Raw genomic sequence first — 22,669 nt, 5'->3', positions numbered from 1 at the left:
CCTTCCTAGAGCCTTCTTTTCTCCAGGATGGATAGCCCCAACTCTCTCAGCCTGTCTTCACAGGAGAGGTGCTCCAGCCCTCTGATCTTTGTGGCCTCCTCTGGACCCACTCCAGCAGGTCTGTTTCTTGCATTGGGGAGCTCCAGAGCTGGACACAGTACTCCAGGTGAGTTCTCACCAGAACAGAGTGGCACAATCACCCCTCTCCATCTGTGGACCACCTGCTTTTGATGCAGCCCAGGATGCCACTGGCTTTCTTGGCTGGCTCACGTCCATCATCTCACCCACCAATACTTCTACCACTCTGACTCATTCCTATTTTAGCATCATAAACCCAAGCATTAAGGTTTGGGGAAGAGAAGGGCAGCACCACTCCAAGAACAGAAGTAGCCAGCAGCATGGATCCTACTCACTCCATTCCCTGTGCTGTCTGCCGGGCAATGTCAATGAGCTGGAACATTTGGAACTTGGTCTCTTGCACGTGCAGGTGTTTGTACAGGCTGCTCCCCTCACACCACTGCGTGACGATGGCCAGGTTATCTTTAGTCATGTAGCCCATGAAGAGCAAAATATTCACGTGCCGGGTCTTCCTAATCGAGAGGAGGAGAAAGAGACATCAGTGCCTTTATACAAAATGGTTTCTAATTCTTCATTCCTAGGTGGAGGAATAAATTTCAGCTTGAGAGTCCAAAAAACTAATCACAAAAACATTCATGACAAAAAGATGTCAGGAAAATTCAAGGGGTTTGGAATTTGGACCCAAAATTTATTTTTTTAATACCACTTGTAATTTTAAAAGGTTTCTGGAGTCATACAATCATAGAATTGTTTCAGTTAAAAAAGACCTCTAAGAACATCAAGTCCAACCTTAACCAAACACTACCATGGCCACTAAACCATGTCCCCAGGTGTCTACACGTTTATTCAACACCTCCAGGGATGGTGACTCCACCACCTCCTTGGGCAGCCTGTTCCAATCCCTGATCACTCTAGTAGAAAGAATTTTTTCTAATCTTGAGCCTACACCTCCCTTGGCACAATTTCAGGCCATTTCCTCTTATCACCTGATACTAGGGAGAAGAGACCAACATCCAACCTCCTTTCAGGGAGTTGTAGAGAGCAATGAGGTCCCTCCTCAGCCTCCTTTTCTCCAGACTAAACACCCCCAGTTCCCTCAGCTGCTCCTCACCAGACCTGCTCTCCACACCCTTCATCAGCTTTACTGCCCTTCTTTGGACACTCTCCAGCAACAGTGATCACCCTGAAAGCCATGAAAAAATGACAACTTTACATAGAAAACTGAACCTCAAGGACCTGTCAGTGTTAGGTTAATGCTTGGTCTTGATGATCTTAAAGCTCTTTGCCTAGGCAATCTAGGCAATTCTGTGATTAGGAAGGAAACTGAAGGGTCACTATAAACTGTGAAGTAATCAACAGACAAGAGGATAGCCCTTAGGTACTGGTTCAAAATTCCAGAGTGGTGTTAGAGATAGATGGACAAAAACATCATCTGAAAGCAGGTAACAGTTATGTAGATCAGAGCATACACTGAAAAAAAAGATAAAAGCAATTATGCTGCAATTTTAAATGGTGCAGTTTTGAGTATTCTCCCTGGTGATGAGACTTAGTGCAGAATTTATTATTCCTCAACCTTTCACTGCAGGCCAAATGAGACCTGGACAACTATGGATGTTAGTATTACTTGTCCAAAAAGACAACTACCAGAAACAGTGGAGAACCACTCAAATACTCTGAATGAGGACTGCTGTCTCACTACTCCACAGCAATGCTCAGAAGTACCACTATATGCTTTCTATTTTATTCTTCTCTGTAGTTCTGCTTTTTGTGTCCATCAAACATAGAATACAGGGGAAGGCTGCTTAAAAGAGGGACAGGAATCAAATACAGTGCCTTGGAATAAGAGAATTTAACAATGAAACTGCCAACTCACCTTAATACAGCCACTTCATTTCTGAAAGCCTGGAACTGTTCTGGGGTTGGATCTACAACCTTTAGTATCTTCACTGCTACATCCCCTGGAAATAAATTTACCATAAGAGTTACTAAAAATGCAGGTGTTTTGTTGTTTAGTTCCCCCTTCCCCCAATAACATTAATACACAGTTTATTTAAAACTCCTGATTGTGCACAGTACACCTCTACTTATTTGTTCACAGGTCAAGATTTCCCTGCTGACATCAATTTCTGTAGTATGGGTGTAATTAATTTACTTGAATTTCAGGCTAATGTAAAAAAAGTAATTAACTGTTCATGTGCTTCCCTTCTCTTTGTTAACAGCTATGGCTGGCTAGAACTTCCTGGATTTTTTTTGTAGAACATGAAGCTACTAAAATCTCAAATAGTTTTCAGAAAAAGAAAGTGTGCGCTCTCAGCACAGCATTTCAACCACAGTCACATCATAGCCTCTCAGCTTCCAAATGGTATCCCAAAGTTTCATCAGCTGCTAAGTCTGGAGAAAAGGAGGCTGAGGGAACATTGTTCTCTATGACTCCCCAAAAGGAGGTTGCAGTGAGGTGGGGGTTGATCTCCTTAGCATCACACGATAGAACAAAGGGAAGTGCCCTGAAATTGTGCTAGGGGAGGCTGAAGGTTAAAGATTAAAATAAAATTCTTCTCTGAATGGGTTTCCTAGCATTGGAACAGGCTGCACAGAGAGGTGGTTGAATCCACATCCCTCGAAGGGTTTAAGAGGTAGAGATGCGGTGCTGAGGGACATGGTTTAGCACCAGCCTTGATAGAACTAGAGAATGGTGGGACTGGATGATCTCAAAGGTCTCTTGCAGGCAAAATGATCTTATGAGCACCTTCCCTCTCCTATCCAATTTTAGCACATTTATGTAGACACCTCTGTATTACTATGTAATTAGGTTTAGATATTATAGTTTATCTAAATTATCAATGTACAGACATACCTCTTTTTTAAATATACATTTCAAATCCTAAACTTTCTGGATTTATACACTGCTAAATTTCAGGAACATGAGGCATATATCTATCTAGGAATGGCAAAAAACCCATGAATGCTAGAACTGATTTTAATGTTTCATTAACAAATTGGAGGAGTAGATAAACCATCAGACCTTCCTGTTTCTTAAACTGATACAACATTAAAAAAAAAATTCTTTAAAGCATCATTTAAATTGCTTTCAGTGTCAGTTTGCTTTAAATTTCAATATCTGTGGAAGGGTGATACAGAGAGGAACACAGAATGGTTCAGTACTATCACTTCAGAGACTGTTTCCAGAGTATGAAGCTATAAAACCCCTTACACAGTGCACACCCAGAAAGTAGTGGAATTATGAATCAATGAATGGAATGGAGCTGCCTGTTCTTACAAAGCAAAAGCACTAAGGCCCAACAGCTCCTCAGTAACTAAGCACTAATGCCACATTCATTTTAACTACAGATGGACAGCCTTTGAGATTTCAAAAGGGGGTAAACTTGCCTTAGCATTGTCAGAGGAGGGCAACAGCACCTTAGGAAAATTGGATCTTCACTCTTAGTCCCCATGCAGTAAAAAGATTGGAGAGTTGCTATATTCCAACTAGTTTATCCCATGGCTTAAAGACTGCTGCCACTTATGTTGTCACAGAATCATCAGCTACATTAAAAATATCCCTGGAGTAACATTTCTTTGCTACTACAATCACTGATCTTCCTTGTATGGTCCCTTTCTGAAGGCACATGAGAAATTTCTTAGCCTAGAAATTTGCTATGATCAAGTGAATCCATTGGGAACAACTAACTGCTTAATTAGCAGTGGTAGTTTGAAACTAGAGCAGGGTAGATTTAGGTTGGACATAAGGAGGAAGTTTTTCACAATGAGGGTGGTACAGGCTGCCCAGAGATGTGGTGGAGGCTCCATCCCTGGAGACATTCAAAGTCAAACTTGATGAGGCTTTGTGCAACCTAATATACTTGCAGGTGACCCTGCTCGCTGCAGGGGGTTGGACAAGATGACCTTCAAGGGTCCCTTCCAAAGAGATGCAATCTGTGATTAAAAACCAAAACACTTTCAACAAAATGTGAGGACATGCAGACTGGCACTTGAGTTTCAGAGTGGCCTGAGCAACCTGCAGTATTAGTTGCCAGTTCCATAGTTACCAGTTCCTTTATCTATCATTTAAAGTCACAAAGATGCACAAACACTGAACACATTCTTGTATATTTGGATCTTCTTCCTAAAGTGAACAATCCTGCATTTGCAGTATGCATGATGCTTTATAACACAGAAATCTCAGCTTACAGACCAGAACAGAGAATCTAATGGGTAAAAGATTACCCTTTCCTAGGAGTACCAAACCCACAGGCTTTGAAGCATCCAGTTCCTACTGCAACTCTGGTTGAAGCACAAAACAAAGCCAGCAGATCATCTACCAGTACTTGAAGCTTGTTGCTACGAGCTATGTGCAGGCAAGGTAAGGAGACAGCATCCACTGATGAAAGGCCAAATGTTCTCAGATTTTTCAGTAATTCCATTAAGACCTTTGCTCTTTGAAGAGACACTTTTCACCTTGCACTGTTCTTACTCAATCAAGTACCACACTTTTTTTAATGCTTGACAGTATTTCCCAAGTACCTTTCTCTACAGGAACAAACAAACAATTGCACTTGTGGTGCTCAGCAGCAATCTGAAGACAAATCAGGTTCCACCACCCCTCCAACCACCAACCCCCTAGAACTGATTACCAGGGTCAAGGGGGAAATGTGAGTGTTTATGATGGGTAGTCTTCCAACCCATTTAAACTGCCTTGGTTCTCTTTCCGCCTTTTAAATTTAGAAGCATGCTACAGGACACTACAGGATCCAAATGGGGTCTGTAACAGAAGTTGTGCAAACATGAGAATTAGTACTTAACCATCAGAACAATCTGGAAAAATATGGAAGTGCATGATAGCTATTCAATCAGACACCTCCTCCTCAGAGCAAGACTGCCCCTGACACTTCATTCTACTTCCGAAGCACCTTCCAGCGGTGCTCTCCGGAAGTTCACCACAAATAGCCCTTTGCAGGTGGGCCCATTAAGGAATCCAATATCTCTGACAATCTAGAAATTCCTCCTAAGTTTGCAACCATCTGTCCACTTCTCTGTGAGGACAGAAGGCTGAGAGACCTGAGGCTGTTGAGCCTGGAAATCTCAATGCTCAGCAAGAGCTAAAGGGTGGGGGGCAAGAGAATGGGGCCAGGCTCTTTTCAGTGATGCTCAGCAGTAAGATAAGGGGTAATGTGCACAAACTGGAACCCAGAAGGCTCCATCTGAACAGGAGGAAAAACTTCTTTGCTGTGAGGGTGCTGGGGTCCTGGAGCAGACTGCCCAGAGCAATTGTGGAGCCTCCTTTTCTGCAGAGCTTCCACCCCTCCCTGGCCATTCTGATGCTGAGAAAGCTGCTGTGGGTACATCTTTTTTCGCAGCGGGGTTGAACTGGATGATCTCCAAGAGTTCATCTAACTCCACCATGGTAGAATTCTATGACTTATCTACTCCGAGACATATTTATTGCTACATTTGTACTACTAGGACAGGTGCTACAAAAAAAGTCTGCAGTTTCACCAATTTGTGCAGTTTCCTCAATTCTAAAGGGAAAAGATATTAAATATAAACCTTGACATTGTGTAAGGCAATGCTGCAAATGATGGGTACAAAGAAGATCAAATTATTTAGTAATTTAACTTCACTGTTCCTGAGAAGTCAGGAAAACTATGAAGAAATAAGACAGTAAATCTTATTCCTATCAAGTTAGGAAACAGCAGTACAGCTACCTTGTGCACAGAGCTGAGGGCTCTTTCTAGACAGGGAACTCCATGCATTCCAGTTTAACACCCCTTGATATATGTGGAGTTGCAATTGTTTTATTAAGCTATTAATATGAAATTATCATTTCTTCTTTTCTTTCCTGAAGTCTTATTTAACCTGTTTTTCCTCTTGATCTTGTGTTCCATTTCACTTCAATAATGAAAACCAGTGTAACTGTTCAGTACTTTTAGCCCTTGCATTGATGTTGGCACTATTTGGACTTTAAGGCATGCAAGTATTTACCTTTTAAAAATAGAGAGTAGAAGATAAGTCTACAGATATTTTTTGTTGCTTATTTGATGACAAAAATGCTGCTTAAATCAGGGCCTGGAAGGCCTTGTGTGTGCTTCTTTTCAATTCACAAGTCCCTGATTTGAAATTACTTCTGCAGTTCTACAGCGTGCTTCTTTTTAAAGTATTCCACCTAACCTGCTATCATAGGTATCATAAACTCTCACATTAAGCATTTTTCCCTTGGAAAAAGTCCACAGTAAAAGCTAATCATGCTTTTTATGCACCTGCCACCTTGAATCTGAGTATCCTAATTAAACCACAGGGGTATTTAAGAAAAAAAAAAAGGTCACTATAATTTAACAGCAGGCTGTGAAGCTTCCCAGCTAGTTCGATCCTGCTGGACAGACAAGTCCTTGCAGAACACAGTAACAAAGCAATGTTGGCTCCAACACAGGGAGCATAAAGATGACAGTTGGGAGATTCAGATTTTGATGTCTGTTCTTTGCCTTCTTTCTCCCTGCTAACGCCAATATAAGGACATAGTCTCTCTGACCTAGAACTTTTGGTGGTAGACAAGCACACAGCACGTTACTTTTTCTGGATTGCTGTCCTACCAGACCAGTATTTTGAGAAGATGGTAACCTTCAGCAAGAACTTACCATGCCATTTGCCTTTGTAAACTGTTCCGAAAGAACCTGACCCTATTCTGGTAGAAAGCATGACTTCACTTGCTTCTATTTCCCAGTAATAACTGGAATCTCTCTGTCCACGAGGCCTCTGGAACAAAAATGGATAAGGCTTTTTTACTCTAAGCACTTAATCATATGTTATAGAAACACACCAAGGAAGAAATCACTCCCTTCAGAAGTTCAAGATGCACTGAAATCCGGAGAGGTTTGTCCCATGGTTTGGACTTTTGTTCTTCTCCTCAGTTTGTGAAAGGTGGTGGGTTTGTTCACAAAACAGAGAGACAAAACACCTTCTTAGATGACAGAATCGCAGATAGGGTGGAGTTGAAGGGACCTTTTAAAGGGTATCTAGCCCAGCCCCACCGCAGTCAGCAGGGATACCTACAACTAGAGCAGGTTGCTACAGCCTCCAAAAACCTGACTTGGAATGGTTCCAGGGTTGGGTCATCTACCACCCCTCTGGGCAACCTAGACCAGGGTTGGAGCACCTCTCCTGTAAAGACAGGCTGAGACAGGTGGAGTTGTTCAGCCTGGAGAAGAGAAGGCTCCTGGGAGAGAGCTTCTGGTGGCCTTCCAGTGTTTGAAGTGGGATACAGAAGAGCTGGAGAGGGACCTTTCAAAAGGCATGGAGTGATAGGATGCAAGAGCTTCAAACCAGAAGATGGATTTAGGTACTAGGAAGATGTGAGTGTTGAGGCACTGAACAGGTTGCCCAGAGAGTTGTGGAGGCTCCAAGCCTGAAAGTGTTGAAAGCCAGGTTGGATGGGGCCTTAAGCAAGCTGCTCTAGTAGGTGTCTCTGCAGGTGATTGGAACCAGATGATCTTTAATGACCCTTCCAACCCACACCATTCTATGACTCCATTAAGTACACGACCCCATTACAACCCACCACCTCTCCCAGCCTAATTTAATATAACAAAAACTCCAAATCAATTATTACCATACTTACAATTTTGGTTTTTTCTTGTGTGTTAGATCCAGGGGCTCGCTCTCTTTGGGCTGGGACCGGGGTCTTGGGCTGAGACCAGCCAGTTGGGCTCATATTGTTAGGACTTCCAGACAGAGCAGAAGGTGAGGCTTAAATAGAAAAAAAGAGGGAAAATAGTTTACGAACCAGAAAAGAAACACCAAATAGTATTATGAATTACATGAGTTGATGAAACCATACCTGATTCACTATGGCTTCGAATTGCATCCTAAAACAAAGGAGACAGATAACAGTTACATGAAAGGATACAAAGAACAAGCAGGAATAGTGTCGAAATCATCCCTGATATTTTTGACCAAGAGTGATATGGCTTCAACCAACACCCTACAAAAGATGACAGCTTGGGTATTTCCTAGTATTAAAAAAACAACCTTTATGCTAAAAGCATGCAAGTTGTGAATCCTTAACTGGTACGACTATTCACAGCATATTAAGAGTTATTACTACAAAAAAAAATAGAAAGGAAAAAGAAAAAAGACACAGAACAAGTAGAAACACCAAAAATACTGTCTGCATTTCCACCACTGGATTTTGGTACATGCTTGTATTCGAGAGCTGAACACAGCCACTGTGATGGGCCTGTACCTCTGGAGGATGAGTGTTCAACAAGGTTTTGGGTTACAAGCAGGAAAAATTTTTAAGCTTCTAACAATGCACATTTAAAACTGCATCTATCATACTATTTCAACCCCAAATGACTACATTTAGTGTCCTATTACTAAAGCCTCTACTTGGCACAACATTTTCCCAGTTGGAGGTTTGCTGCTATGTGAGAAGCAGGTTGTTACACAGCTGGCACAGTGCGACAAGTCTCACCTCATGCCACAGGCACTTTACAACACAATTCTACAGCCATGCACAAGATCAACTAAGCTGTGACAAACAGGACTTTACAGCTTCTCACCTGCTAGGTATTATCCCAAAGTACATACAGGAAAGGTAAAATATCCAGGTACTGTATAAGTACAAAGCAAGAACATGCACTACAGAAATGTTAAATACTGTCAGAGTTAATAGAAATCAATTCAAGCTAATTGATTAGTAGAATAATTAATGTAAGATTTCAGAGAAGGACAGAACAAGCCTACATTCCACCATACAGTTTGCAAATTCACTCAGATCATCTTTAGTCAAGATCCATTTAGGAAATGCATCGTTTTAGCTAGCTAGTTGCATTCTCCCAGGCTTGACTCCATAAACATTATTGCCACAGAGCACAACCCTACCCCTGGGCAGATTAAAATGTGCAGAAACTACCAGTGAAGAAGTCTTCCAAGTTTCTACTTTTGTCCATTTTGAGGACAACAAAAATTGTTAAGAACCTGAATTAATTATAAGTGATAGGTTTTATACATCAGCCTGAGAATGTAACTGCTTCTACGTAATGTGGCAAGGGATAACTAAATAATTTGAAGTGCACATGTAATTCTTATTTAAGAGAAAAAGTACTTAGGGAGTTTCAATCCAGATGTTAGTATTTCTTTTTTTTTTTGCCTATGGATCTTTCTGAGCTTCAATCCTGCTGTGAATATTTGGGATTTTTTTGCTTATGAATCCTACAGCAAATGAACCAAAACAAGTATTCTCTAAAGCTGGACTTAGAACACAACTCCATGTGCAGGGCTGTAGTGCCATCACCTTAGCTTTGATGTTAATTCAAAACACATCATGTTCTTAACCTACGGAGTTTGTACAGTTATAGTCAACAAAATAATTTCCAGAGGAGAAAAGCCACACAAGATGCGTTTGAGAAAGTTTTGTTTTAAAAACTGTGTGACCAAATGCATCTCTAATCCAAATTCACACCAAATTGCATAGTATGGATTCACCCAGCTAAACTACACCCAAAACTCTTCTGCTGTTTGCCCCTTCCAATCAGCATCCTCATAAACATGCTATAAAAGATTTTCAACAAATCAATTCCAGATTAAACATTTCATGTGGCCATGGCTCACAAGTTATAGCAATCCTGTTAATCACAGAAGGAAAAAAGAAAAAACACCAAAAGGCACCAAGAAAATACCTACTCTTCCCCTCAAACAAAACCGTCTGCACCAGGAACTGGGAGAAGCATTCAGGCTGTTATTCTAGGCCAACACAGCAAGAGATAAAAGAAAAGAACAGAGGAAGTATAAAAAAAATACTTTAAAAATTAAATGTTAGGATAAATGAAAGAAAAAAAAATAACCTCATTTTTGTTTTGATATATGGTAATTAAGTGCAGGAAAACTTTTAAGTATCCCTGTTCAAACCCCAAAGTTCAGTAGTGTCTATGCTCTGGTAAACCACTTTATGAAGGTGGCCTTTCTCCTGTCATGCCAGAAGGTCTCTACTGCCTTTTTTGTGGTATTTTGCTGTGTTTTTTTTTAATTTTCTTTTCTTTTTAAAGCCTTTTGGAAAATCAGCAAATGCCTTTAAAGCACAACAGCTATTTTCATTCAGTGCCTGTGAGCAGAAAGTATTTCTGTCTTTACTGCTATTCATAAAAAAGAAAGCAATGTCTCCCTAGAGGTTCACGACACTACAAGGATCAATAATTTTTATTTGTTTTCTGAAGTGCTGCTTTATTCTTGGAGTAGCCAGGCTTGTGAAGCAGTAAAAAAGGCTGTAAGCCTGAGAAAATCAAAGAGAAAGAGAAGCTACCTTTCCCCATAACCCAGCTGACACCAAAGCTTCTAACAAAAAAGCAGCTTCATGGGCCTGCTGCACATTTTTCTTCAGTTCTAAAGGTCCTGAGGACTCCTCTTGCATATTTCACAGTCTTCACGTTTCACAGAAGCCCATAAACTGCCAGCTGAAGATGCAAGTATACTTGGCAGTCAAAGGATTTTGCTTGGTCTAATGAGTTTTTAACTATTTCACAATAGTAAGCTACCAGAGGTCTCTGAAGTGCTGCACCTCAGCACTTTCTCTCTGCAAACCTTTCCTGCAACACCACTCCCTGATTTTTTTCAGGTTATCACAAAAAAGCCCAGCACTTTCGGTCTGACTTCAAAGAGCTGTCTCTCACTACTGCCAGTCTAAGGTGGGGGGGAGAAAGAGAGAGAAAAAGATGTTTGAAAGCAAGTAACAGCAAAGACCTTCACAGAGATGGCTTTAGAGCACAAGCCCAGAGTTGCTGTTAATTCTGTGTATGTCTAACACAAAGCAGATTGCCAGTAAGCTTTGACTTCACTATATTCCAACTCAAAGAACTACTCCATATTTACAGTACTATAACTTCATTTTAAATAAACACCAGCCACTCCCCAATAAATCCACATTTTTAAGGATAAAAGAAAATTACTAAGGCTGGCTAAAAATTATTTCTTCAGCAAAACTGACCTTATTTTCATTTTAGATCTTTGAAACTTGACTGCTAAAGCTCCCCAATACCTTTACAAAGTTCTAGGTAGACCTTCTGCCAAGTCGGTAAAGGCGGCAAGAACAAATTATTCACTTTCTGTGTGTTGCCTAGACTCACCATCACTCAGCCAACTATGGCAAACAGTAAGCAAATGACAGAAACACAAGAAAAAACAACCAATGACTATTAGATGGCCACATCACAACTGCAGTCTAACTTTATTCTATTCTCAGTATTACCTCAATTATCCGGCTGTCTACAGGCATCGTAGTGCTAACCATGTGGACATTTGGTGTGGATGTAGAACGCTGTCTTTGGGAAAGAGAGCCCTCAGAGGAAGGATTTGATGTGTTGAACGTGAAGGCATGAGGTGTAGAATACCTGTGCTGGGAACTGGGAAGAAAAAAAAAGAGAGAGAAAAGGAAAATTGTGGCTATTTTTCCCCTCTCTAGCAACTGAAAAATTCCGTTCAATGTAACTTGTCCAAAAGCAACATACACAGAATTCCAAAGAGAAAAAGTTGGGACTTGGACATCAACTAAACAATCTGGTCAGCTGAATCACCCCCAGTTTAACTTTGGAAATAAATTAGAAGATCTTGCCAGCTCACGTACTTATCTAGTGTGCTTAATACAAGTCTGGTTCTGCCATTATAAACTTCACCACAGTTCACCTCAGTCCCCATCAAATGCCATCCACGAAACTAACAGAATACTGGCCCTCACGGATTGATTCACATCTAGGAAATTTAAAAGAACTGCTCGGGTCAAGTCTGCTAAATGCACAGCTTAAGAGCTACGTCTACTGCTAAGCCCTGCATTTGTGCAGGTTTGCAAGACTGTTCAATGGTTCTTGCAGAACAGCCAGCAAGGAAGTCATGAAACCCAATACCAGTTAAAAAGAGGCCAACAGTAAAATCCAGTTCAACTAAGAGTTACAAATCACAGCTAAGGTCACTCAAACCTTATTTATCCCAAATCACACAAGCATCTTAACTGAAATCAGCCACCCTTCACAAAAGCTTCAAAAACCCATCAGTTTAATGACTGGCAATAGCGTAAGACAGCAAAGAGAACAGAAGATCAATCCGTGGTTTCCTTCCCACTAAAATAAGCAAATAAATACATAGAACCATTTGCAAGTCAGCTACATGCTCTGTGCCTCGATCCTGAATAGCCCAGGATTTTTCCAAAGAGGTGTAGCAAAAAGAAAAGGTGGCCTGCGCTCTTCAGCCGCCAGAATTTCAAGGAGAAGAACACAGGCACATGTAAGGTTCAGAAGATAGGTCCCTTTGAAAGAAAAGCAACTTCTGTTCTAGCATTTACAACTACAAGAATGTTCTCTTTAGGTCTCAGATTTTTTTTTTTAAAGGAACAGATTTTCAGCTTCCACTGTACCCTCTTTAAACTCTTATCTGTCATCATAACATTAGAACATTATCTTAGCTGATGTATGTAAGTCATGCAAAACAAGTCACGAACCCTTACATTTTGACTACCTGATCAGATAAAATTAATTTGCATAAATACCAAAAGGGAGCCTTGAATTTTCTTAAATAGAAACACAAAGGTCTCCAGAAAACTTTTACTACCCTCCCTTAAAAACCTTAAGACTAAAAATTGTACTATAAAATCCCAAATCAAGTTTTGCTTGAATCTGAGTACAAGAAAGGACACTACGTGTTATGTGCAGTGAAGCGGTGTTGCCTTCTTGCACACTGATCCCAACCTCCTAGAAGATCCTTTTGGTTTTGAGGAGTTGGGGGTGTTTGGGTTTTGTTTTCAGTCAACTGTGTTTCCCTAAACAGAAATGACAGGAAATACTAGCTTACCTAACAGGTATCCGGGAGACAGACTCCCGCATCCGTCTCATTGTCAAGGGAGGTAGTGCAGGGACACCACTGTCACTGATATTTGAATTTGGGAACAATCTGAAATATCAACAAAGACAATTACAATTTCAACTGCTACACTACCTCCTGTACAATGCTCTTAAAAGTTGAAAAGCTAAAGGGCTGTTTCTTTCCAGCATGATTAACTTCATGAACACATTCCTGTCTTCACATAGTATTTTTCCTCTCTGTACGTTAAGACTAAAAAATGTTTTCAGACTCCCAGAGGAAATTTCCACGAGTTTTCTAAACTTAAGATACAAATCTTTTCACATCAGACTGCAGATCTTCCTGAAAGGGTTTCTGGCAGCAGTTCATTCTATTAAACCTGGGGGGCACCAAGTGGCACAAGTCATCCTACATTCTAACATCTGCCAGTATAAAAAAAGCAGAACTATAAAGGCCAACCTTAGTGATTTGGGGAAAAAAATGCATTCACTAAAATACACAAAATCAACTCTAGCTTTTAACACTTTTGCATACGACTTCTTCTAACAATGGTTTTCAGCTTTTCCTAATCAGTATTAGAAAAGTAGAGAGGTTGGATCAGATGACCTTTAAAAGGTCCCTTCCAAGCCAAACCATTCTGTGATTCCACGATTATCCTTCATCGGTTTTCTCAGCATTCCATGCATTTTCAACAGGGTGCCAAAAGCTGTGGTACTTCTGAACACTCAGGCTTTCAACCCCTGAACAACAACTGAATCATGACTTTTTTTCCTTCTAACAAGTGTGATGCAAGAGGAGCTACTACTATTACTCTGCTGAAACAGAGGCTGTTATAGCAACTGTCTGGTCACCCAAGATCTTTGCTTGTCCCAGCATATTAACATTTAAAGCAAGAACAAAAAGCACTTAACACAAGTGGCCTTTTTTACCTGGGAACAGACAATCATTGCTGGCTGTTTCATGATATCAGCACACAAGCTCTGTATACTGGTCACAGTGACTACACTCTCCACCACTTCAAACTCATCTCTATGATAACGGATTCAACACCCCAATGTTTGTCTGTCACAGAGAACTACAACTGCTATGAAACTGTAACAGTCCTTACAAGAGCTGCCTGATGTTGCTCCAGTCGACACACATGGTTGGGACTTTGGTGCTGCAGTGTTCATGGAACTTGTAACCACATGTCTGACACCGAAACCCATTCAGCAAGAATTTCTGGCAGATGTCACAGAAGGCAAGCTTTAGAAATGTCTTCCGAGCCTAGAAAACACATCAGATAATTAATCCAAGCTACTGCCTTCTCCCCATTAGCTGAAATGGGAGGTGTCCCTACCCATGGGAGGTGTCCCTACCCATGGCAGGGACTTGGAACTAGATGGTCTTTTAAAATCCCTTTCCAACCCACACCATTCTAGGATACAAACAACTTCAGAGTCACATTAAAATGTTAGCAGTGCTCCTCAAAGTGCTACTGAACTTTAAAACCACAGGAGTGCTCTTGCACGTATTTCCAGTTTGGTTGGAAGCCTAGGAAGCTGAGCTTTCTTTATCTGATTATGAGGGAAGATAGGGAGAAAAATAGAAAAGAAATAAAATTCCTGTCAAATTCAAAAGCACTCTTGTGCTTAGTAAGGTGACAGAATTGAGTGGGCTAAGAACTGAGTTTTTTGCATGCCCAAGGAGATGATGGAGGATCAGATGGTGTTTCATTAGTCAAAATGCTTTATGAGTAACCACTACCACTTCTTTGCATAGAAAATAAATTTCTTAGTAAATAACAGTTTAGAAAAAGTCTACTTCGTAAACACTTTTCTCTAGATCTGGAAGAAGCTCCAACTTGGAGCCTTCCTCCACAGTATGCTCCAGAGGAAAAAATCTCTTTGCTTCACTTCAACCTTTTTTAAAAGCTTCTGAAATACAAATCAGAGATTGAAGTGAACCAAAGGCCCTTTTCCTCTGGAGCATACTGTGGAGTAAGGCTCCAAGTGGGAGCTTCTTCCAGATCTAGAAGAAAACCCATTCAGTTTCTAGTGATCAATTGCAGACAATTTTATTTGTAGTTTTCTAGAACTGTAAATAAAGCAGAAGCAAAGCTACTTTCAGTTTTTGGAAATCAATCCTCACTTTATGGGCATTACCTCTTTGTTTAAAACAAACAAACAAAAACCAAAACAACCCTACACACCAACAAGAAGTCAGCTTTATTTAGTTGTTCTAGATAGAGCAAATAATCCATTTTTCAGAAGGTACTATAGCAAATCTAAAGCCTTTCATCTCCCCACAAAACATTCTGTCAACTCACAAGGCAGTATTGGCTCACACAACAATGTTGTGACCTTGCAGAATCCAAAGTATTCCTGTGCATCCAGTGCAATTACCAACAAACAAACTCATCCAGAATTTTTTGACTTATCTCCCAGATCTTAAATTCAAAGCTCTGTCATCTTAGTACGACAGCTGCAGAAATAGATGTTTATATAAGAACAATCATTGAACCTTTGAAGAATGTGCCTAATGTGAGCTTTTAAAGTCTCTGACACTTAGGAATTACTAGATTATCTTTAAGGTCCTTTCCAACGCAGACCAAATAGAGATGAGAAGCTTACGAAGTTGTGTGTAGTGAGTGGAACGTGATCAAGAAAGTCCACTTGCAGTTCCTCTCCAATCAAGGATGCAGCATCTGTATTCCAATCCAAACGCACTTTTTTTCTGAAAGAAAGGAAGAAAATGGGGACAAGAAAGCCACTTAGCAGGTAAGTCTGGGTTAGTCAATGATCAATGTCTAGCAAGCTTTCTTGAGTAAACTGAAAACATGTAGAAAAAGAGTGCCTAACCTCTCAGAGCTAGCTGTATTTCAGCATCTTCCGCTAAAACAGAATTAGAAGCAACTCTAAAACATCAAGACTCATCTCTGTTTATTTCTGTAATGTGTAAGTCATTTAGATATACAGATTATTTGAAATCAAACACCTAGAAGCTGGAATGGAGTCACAAAAATAACCTTAGAGATGAAACATAAGTGATTATGAATGGCAGACTTGGTGACATGAAAGCTGCATTACGTGCTCCAGCACTACAGTTACTGGTGACCCCAGAATGGACTCAGTTACACAGAGATGTAAACCCACAAATGGCTGCCTCACGATGAGGCTCACACGAGCATTAAGCCCAAGTCTTACGAGGTGTGAAGTTAAATGTTAACTCCATGAGATACCTTCACTCCCTCAGCTTGTAAAAGAATCATTTGGTATTTAATAGCAGCATCCCCGGTCCTACAAAAAATAAGGAATATCTGAAGTGAGATTTAAATCCAAACACCAAGAAGCTGTAGATGAATGCAGAGCCTTAAAACTGAGCACACGGAAATGATGTCCACAGAATCACTTTGGTTGGAAAAGACCTTTAAGATCATCCAATCCAACCATTCTCTAGCTTTACCAAGGATGAGGCTAGACCGTGTCTCTCAGCATCACATCTCAGCCTCTGTAAAACACTTCCACAGATGAGGATTCAAGCACCAACTTGGGTAGCCTGTTCTAAACCTTTTAGAACCCTTCCAGGGAAGAAGTTTCTTCTGATATCCAACCTAAGCCTCCCCTCAGGCAACTTGAAACCACTTCCTCTCATCCTATCAACTTGTTATATGGGAGAAGAGACCAATCTCCACCTCACTGAACCTCCTTTCAGGTAGTTGTAGAGAGCAATGAGGTTTCCCCTCAGCCTCCTCTTCTCCAGACTGAACAATCCCAGTTCTCAGCTGCTCCTCACCAGCCCTGTTCTCCAGACCCTTCACCAGCTCCATTGCTCTTCTGTGGACCCACTCCAGCACATCAGCATCTTTCTTGTAGTGATGGCCCCAAAACTGAACCCAATACTTGAACGCAGTTGATTTAAACTGGCTATGAATTACTAGCACTGAATTTTACCAACTCCAAATGCAGAGGACAGATGCAGCTCCAATGAGATGGTACATCACATTGTTTACTAACTGGAGTATGACAAAATGTGTAATGTGCCACAAGCACAGCAGTGGTTCCCTCAACTTTGAGCACTCTTAAGATTTAGCTTTGAAACAAAATCTTTAGTACTGAGGAAGCTGAAGGAGTTGCCCAAGAGAAAAGTGAAGAGAGGAACAGGTTCACAGGATGTTAGGGGTTGAAGGGACCTCTGGAGACCTTCAGGTCCAACCCACCCTGACAGAGCAGGACCATATCATCTAGCACTCTCTCTAGGGAGCCTGTTTCAGTACTCTGGGACTCTTACAGTAAAGTTCTTCCTAATGTTGAGGTGAAACTTCCTGTGTTGCAACTTACATCCACTGCCCCTTGTCCTATTCTAGGGCACAAGTGAGCAAAGGCTGTTCCTGTATCCTCCTTCCTGACCCCCAGCCCTCAGATTTTGATAGACATTGGTTAGACCCCCCTCCCAGTCTTCTCCTCTCCAGCCTAACCAGCCTCAGGGATCTCAGCCTTTCCTCATCAGGCAGTGCTCCAGTCCCTTCAGCATCTTTGTTGCCCTCCACTGGACTCTCTCAAGTAAATCCCTGTCTCTCTTGAACTGAGGAGCCCAGAACTGGATGCAGTATTCCAGGTGGGGCCTCATTAGGGCAGAGTAGAGGGGGAGGAGAACCTCTATGGATCTGCTGGACACATTCTTCTTAATGCACCCCAGGATCCCATTGGCCCTCCTGGCCACAAGGGCATATTGTTGTCCCATGGAGAACTTGTTGTCCACCAAGGTCTCCAAGGTCCTTCTCCACAGGGCTGCTCTCTAGCAGATCGACATGGAAATGATCACAACCAAACTGCTTTTCAAAGAAACTAGCAAGAGAGGAGGAAAGCATTATTGCTGCTCTTCTAAACCCAAGATTTTTACATCCTCTAGTTTGAAGTTTTACAGATCAAATTCCAGACTCTTACCCTTTTGGTTCAGCAAGGAGTCGGAAGACCGCACAGCATTCTGGCTGCAGACCCCTCACTTTCAGTGCCTTCATGAGACAGTCGTGTAAGGTCATCCCATTGCGCACGTTCACCTGTGACCAGAGGGGACACCCAGTCAGAGCTGCACAACTTGGGTAAGCTCTTTCTTTCGGGGGTAGAGGAGAAGCAATTTTTTTCTCCTTCTCTTTAGAAGTTCCAGCAGAATTGCATAGTTATTAACTTCTTAAGTTAATAAATGGACAAAAACACTTGCAGACTGTTGGGCCTTCTGACTGCACATGAAGCCAACCTTCTAGGCAGGCCCATTTTCTGCATGTAGGCTACTAGCTACTGCAACAAAGAATTTAAGACATTTTATGACTTTTCAACCTCTTACAGATACTAGCTTTCTGGGCCACGTGATTTTATACAGCACTCATTAAAGTAGGTAGCCTCCAGAATCACAGAACGTTGGAAGAGACCTTAAAGATAATCTGGTTCCAACCCTCTTACCACAGGCAGGGACACTTCACACTAGACCAGCTTGTTTAAGGGGTCCCATTCAACTTGGCTTTCAACGCTTCCAGACCTGAAGCCTCCAAAGCTTATGAGCAACCTGTTCAAGTGCGTCACCACCAGGAAGAAGTTCTTCCTAATGTCTAGTCTAACTCAAACTTCTTCCAGTTTGAAGCCCACCTAATGCTGTCACTCCATGCCTTTGTAAAAAGTCCCTACTCAGCTCTCCTGTAGCTCACTTCAAGTACTGCACGGCTAAGGTCTCCCCAGAGTCTTGTCTTCTCCATGCTGAACAACCCCAACTCTGTCAGCCCATCTCCATAGAAGGGGTGCTCCAGCCTTCTGCTACTAGATAAGTAACAGAAATGCCAGCAAATGGAATTGCCTTGAGTATAGAAAATGCTTAGTTTCTATAATCACAAGACCACCTCTTGTGAAGCTCGGCACCTCTCTGCCCAGATACAGGTGACAATGGCAGCAACGGGAGCAGTATGATTGTCTCTCACACTGAGGCAAGGAGGACTCACCACCGTGCGCTGCTTGTTGGGCAAGAAAACACGAATGGTATTGCTGGTTTTTGAAGTATCTGAGATTTTGCCATCATCAGATGCTCGGCGCTGATAACCAAACTGCTGGACAATAGTAGGTGAAATACAGTTCGGGCCATCAAAGACAGAATCCTTCAGTCCAAACCCATTACTGAGGGTCTTCCAAGCTCCTTGAATGTGCTCCATTGATGCAGTCTATGAAATAAAAATTGAGAGAGTCAGAAAAAATTGTAACCATAAAATTATTAAGGTTGGAAAAGACGTTTAAGAGCATCTAGTCCAAGTGCAACCCAACTACCATGACCACTCAACTATATCCTGAAACATCACATCCACACGCTTCTTCAACACCTTCAGGGACGCGACTCCACCACCTCAGTGGGCAGCTTCTTCCAATGTCTGATCACTTTTGCAGAAGATATTTTTTTCTGCATATCCAACCTAATCCTCCCATGGCACAGCTTTAGTCCATTTCCTCTCATCCTATTGCTAGTTACTTGGAAGAAAAGACCAATCCCCACCTCACTCCAACCTCCTTCCAGGGAGTTGCAGAAAGCAAGAAGGTCTCCTCTCAGCCTTCTCATCTCCAGACTAAACAAGGCCAGTTCCTTCAGCCTTCTCTCATATGACACACCTTCCAAACCCCTCACTAACCTCCTTGCTTTTCTCTTGACAACCTCTAGGACATCAATGTCTTTCTTATACTATGGTACCCAAAACTGAACCCAGTAGTAGAGCTGTGGCCTCACCAGAAACAAGTACAGGGGGCACAATCACTTCCCTACTCCCCTGGTCACACTCTTCTTGACAGAGGCCAGGATGTCATTGGCCATCTTGACCACCTGAGCATGCTGCTGCAATATCTTTCACTATAAAGCAGTGCTCTCTCCTCCTGAGACAGCAGACCTCACAGCCTTTCCTGAAAGCATCTGAAAATTGCACTGCCTTCTCCCTTGTGACACAATCATCCTACACATCCATGGCACAGCTCACCCACATCTGCAAAATCAGCCTGAGTCTGGAAAGCATTTGACTTCTGCACATAAACAGATAATCAGTAATACATGTGTGATTCCTCTCTCTGCATCTCTGGTGTCACTGGGCCAGTTACCATCATGTTAATTTAGATAATCAATGCCTGAGGGATGTTGAGAAGGGTGGCTAGATGCCAGCTGCAAGCCTGAATAGTCCTGTAGGCCAGATATAACATGTCAGCATTAGCACAGACTGTACTGTTAAGCAAAAGCAGCCCAACAGGAATGACAATAAAAAGCATTCATTGAAGAGATTCTATTTCTGTCAGTGATTCTGGAGCTCTGGTTTGAAGTGTTTTAGAGGAGGAGGGGGGTGGTTGTTGGCTTGCTGCTGTTTTTTTCTAACAATGGTAGCAAATTTAATACTGTTAGCACACAGTACATCACATTTTAACAGGATCACACTCTACTTAAAATGAAACAGTAAAATAAATAAATTCTAACACACACACACTCTAACAGAAAGCCATGCAATAGCTTGAGTTGAAAGTACCTTAAAAATCATCTAGTTCCAACCCACCTGCTAGGGGCAGAGACACCTCCTGCTACCAAGCTGTGCTTAGTTACAGTTTGGTGTAAACCTCTTCCAGTACAGGGACATGAACAACCCTCTGCATACTTCCACATCAGCACACACTACTAATTTTGCACATTCAGGGAATGACAGATAAAAGGTATCCGGGTGGGGTGTTTATCCCTAGCTATCAGAATGTCAGTCCAGCTTGAACTCCAACTTACACTCCAAATGCATCTGATTCAAAGCTAAGCAAAGCCTAAACCAGTTTTACACTGTGAAATGTATTCCTTGATATATCCTCAAGTAGCAAGATTCATTATAGAAACATAGAATCATTTTGGTTAGAAAAGACCTTTAAGATCAAGCCCAACACCTCTCAAAGACCTCAAAGCACCATGAGGAAGTGATGGGGCAGAGATGCCTCTGCCTCTCTGGAGGGCTGTTTTGCACCCGAACAGGGGAAGAAGGACATCAACTCCCTGTCATGCCCAGCGCGGCACTCCCCTGCCCTCCTCTTTACCTGTTCTAAGCCCAACCCAGCTACAAACTGTGGATCCCCTGCCCAGAGACACAAGAATAATTTTTAAAAAGAACAGTGAAAATAAGCAGCATTGTTTATTTCCCCCATAAAACTGAATCCTTCTGTAAAGATCTTACAAATTGGCATTAAGAAGCAAACAGAGTAAGCGCACATCTCTTGCCGCATTAGCTGACTGTCTCAAAATTAACTTTCAATGGTTGCACTCACCACCTCTGTTCCTGATCACCTCTAGGGAGGGTAAGGAAACTTCTATCTAAGCTGCAAAGTCAAAAAGCAAATGAGGCAGGAAATCAGCCAAGTCCAAGGTCTCCCAAGCAATTCTAATTCTGTCCTCTCGCACTGAGAGACTTACATTGTTCCCTGAAATCACTAACAACTCAAGTCAGTGCATGACGCCAAGTACTCCCTAACTGCATATCCAGCAGCATCTATCAAAGTTCTCATTTCATGTTTGTCCTCTACTCTGCAGCTCAATTCCTTGTGCCCTTTTGTGTAGCACTCAGAGCAGCCAAAAAAAAAAAATAAAGGAAAGAAGGAACTCCTCTTATCCCAGACATGTTTATGTCAGAAAGACAACTGCTTGATACAGCTCAAGAGCTAAAGCAATAGAATTCATGGAAAAAGAGATCTCCAGTAGTGTTAAGTGTCTATTTTGGGATGCCCAGAGGATAAACTGTGCATTTCTGAATGTTTTCACTCCCAAAAAGTCTGAGCCAAATCTGGAAGTACTTGATGTTGTTACAGAACTAAACCCAAACTTCACTTGTAGCTAGAAAGGAAACAGGTAATAACACACTTAAAGAAAAAGGTTTGGTTTATACAAAACATCGACCACAGCACACAAGGGAAGAAAAAAACTGAGGAGTTTAACTGAGTTCATCATACAGAAGCCACTACAAGCTCACCACTCATATGCATCAGGAATCAGAAGGGTGAAGAACTGAGGTACAGGTACAACAACTATGTGATGTACATGGACAGCTAAAAAAGAGTAACTAGTTAGATGGTCATTATAAAAGTAATGGAGATGAGGTGCTAGATAAGAAAAGCAAGTTGAAACCCAGACAGCTTGTTCTCTTTGCTCCTCTTTAAACTTGCCCACTATGGGAAACTCCACTTTATTTCCTTCTCCTTGGTTATACATGAGACAAAATGAGTGCTCAACTGGATTTCTCTGCTGAGTAAGTTGAAGGAATAAGTCAGGCAACCATGGCAGCCTCCTTGGTGTCATTGCTGACCTAAGTTGACAACACAGCCTTTTTAGTTAGTATTTTGACACACTGCCAACATTTCCTGAAAAATTCAAGAGAAAACAGGAAATGACAGAAAAAATTCAAACTTGCACCTCAGTAAGAGCCAAGTTACACACCAAAAAAGGTACTTCCCAGCTCTAGTGGTGTTCCCTCAGTCTGTTGCCTGCTAGAAAAGATCACAGGAATGTGTTCTGAGGTTGTTGTACATAGAGAAAAACAAAGAGAGCAACTGCCATCAGCTTTCCGTACAACACAAACTGCAGCTGTATCTTTGTGCATTTGCATCCTTCTCTTTCTGAGGATATTTGCTTCACAAGTGCTGGATATTCTCAGGAATTGTGTACTGGACACAATTCTCTCTCCTACCAGAACCCTGCCACCTCTTGCCATCATGCTTTAGCAGAGTATTTTTGCCATCTTTCT

The 22,669-nt window shown here is 41.7% G+C and overlaps 1 protein-coding gene across 7 annotated transcripts in view; it reads right to left on the bottom strand.

Annotated features, from left to right (window-relative positions):
• The window catches only part of RAF1 (Raf-1 proto-oncogene, serine/threonine kinase), a 47,440-nt gene that overhangs the window by 7,988 nt on the left and 16,783 nt on the right, over positions 1–22,669 (bottom strand). For 5 of the 7 annotated variants that reach the window (XM_064156330.1, XM_064156332.1, XM_064156327.1 and 2 more), the window contains 11 exons: positions 18,881–19,096; positions 17,838–17,950; positions 15,525–15,627; positions 14,021–14,178; positions 12,904–13,002; positions 11,312–11,465; positions 7,907–7,934; positions 7,688–7,815; positions 6,708–6,825; positions 1,952–2,036; positions 414–590 (listed from right to left, as the gene is read on the bottom strand). In XM_064156330.1, the coding sequence (XP_064012400.1) occupies positions 414–590; positions 1,952–2,036; positions 6,708–6,825; positions 7,688–7,815; positions 7,907–7,934; positions 11,312–11,465; positions 12,904–13,002; positions 14,021–14,178; positions 15,525–15,627; positions 17,838–17,950; positions 18,881–19,087 (1,370 nt within the window). In that variant the 5' untranslated portion in view covers positions 19,088–19,096. Of the gene's footprint in view, positions 1–413; positions 591–1,951; positions 2,037–6,707; positions 6,826–7,687; positions 7,816–7,906; positions 7,935–9,753; positions 9,814–11,311; positions 11,466–12,903; positions 13,003–14,020; positions 14,179–15,524; positions 15,628–17,837; positions 17,951–18,880; positions 19,097–22,669 lie in introns of all 7 variants that reach the window. The other 2 variants (XM_064156334.1, XM_064156333.1) reach the window with 2 other exon arrangements.

This window comes from Pogoniulus pusillus, chromosome 16 (genome assembly GCF_015220805.1).
Source record: "Pogoniulus pusillus isolate bPogPus1 chromosome 16, bPogPus1.pri, whole genome shotgun sequence".
NCBI classification, from domain to species: domain Eukaryota; kingdom Metazoa; phylum Chordata; class Aves; order Piciformes; family Lybiidae; genus Pogoniulus; species Pogoniulus pusillus.
The sequence above is the reverse complement of the archived record's forward strand: the minus strand, read 5'-3'. Positions and strand labels throughout refer to the sequence as shown.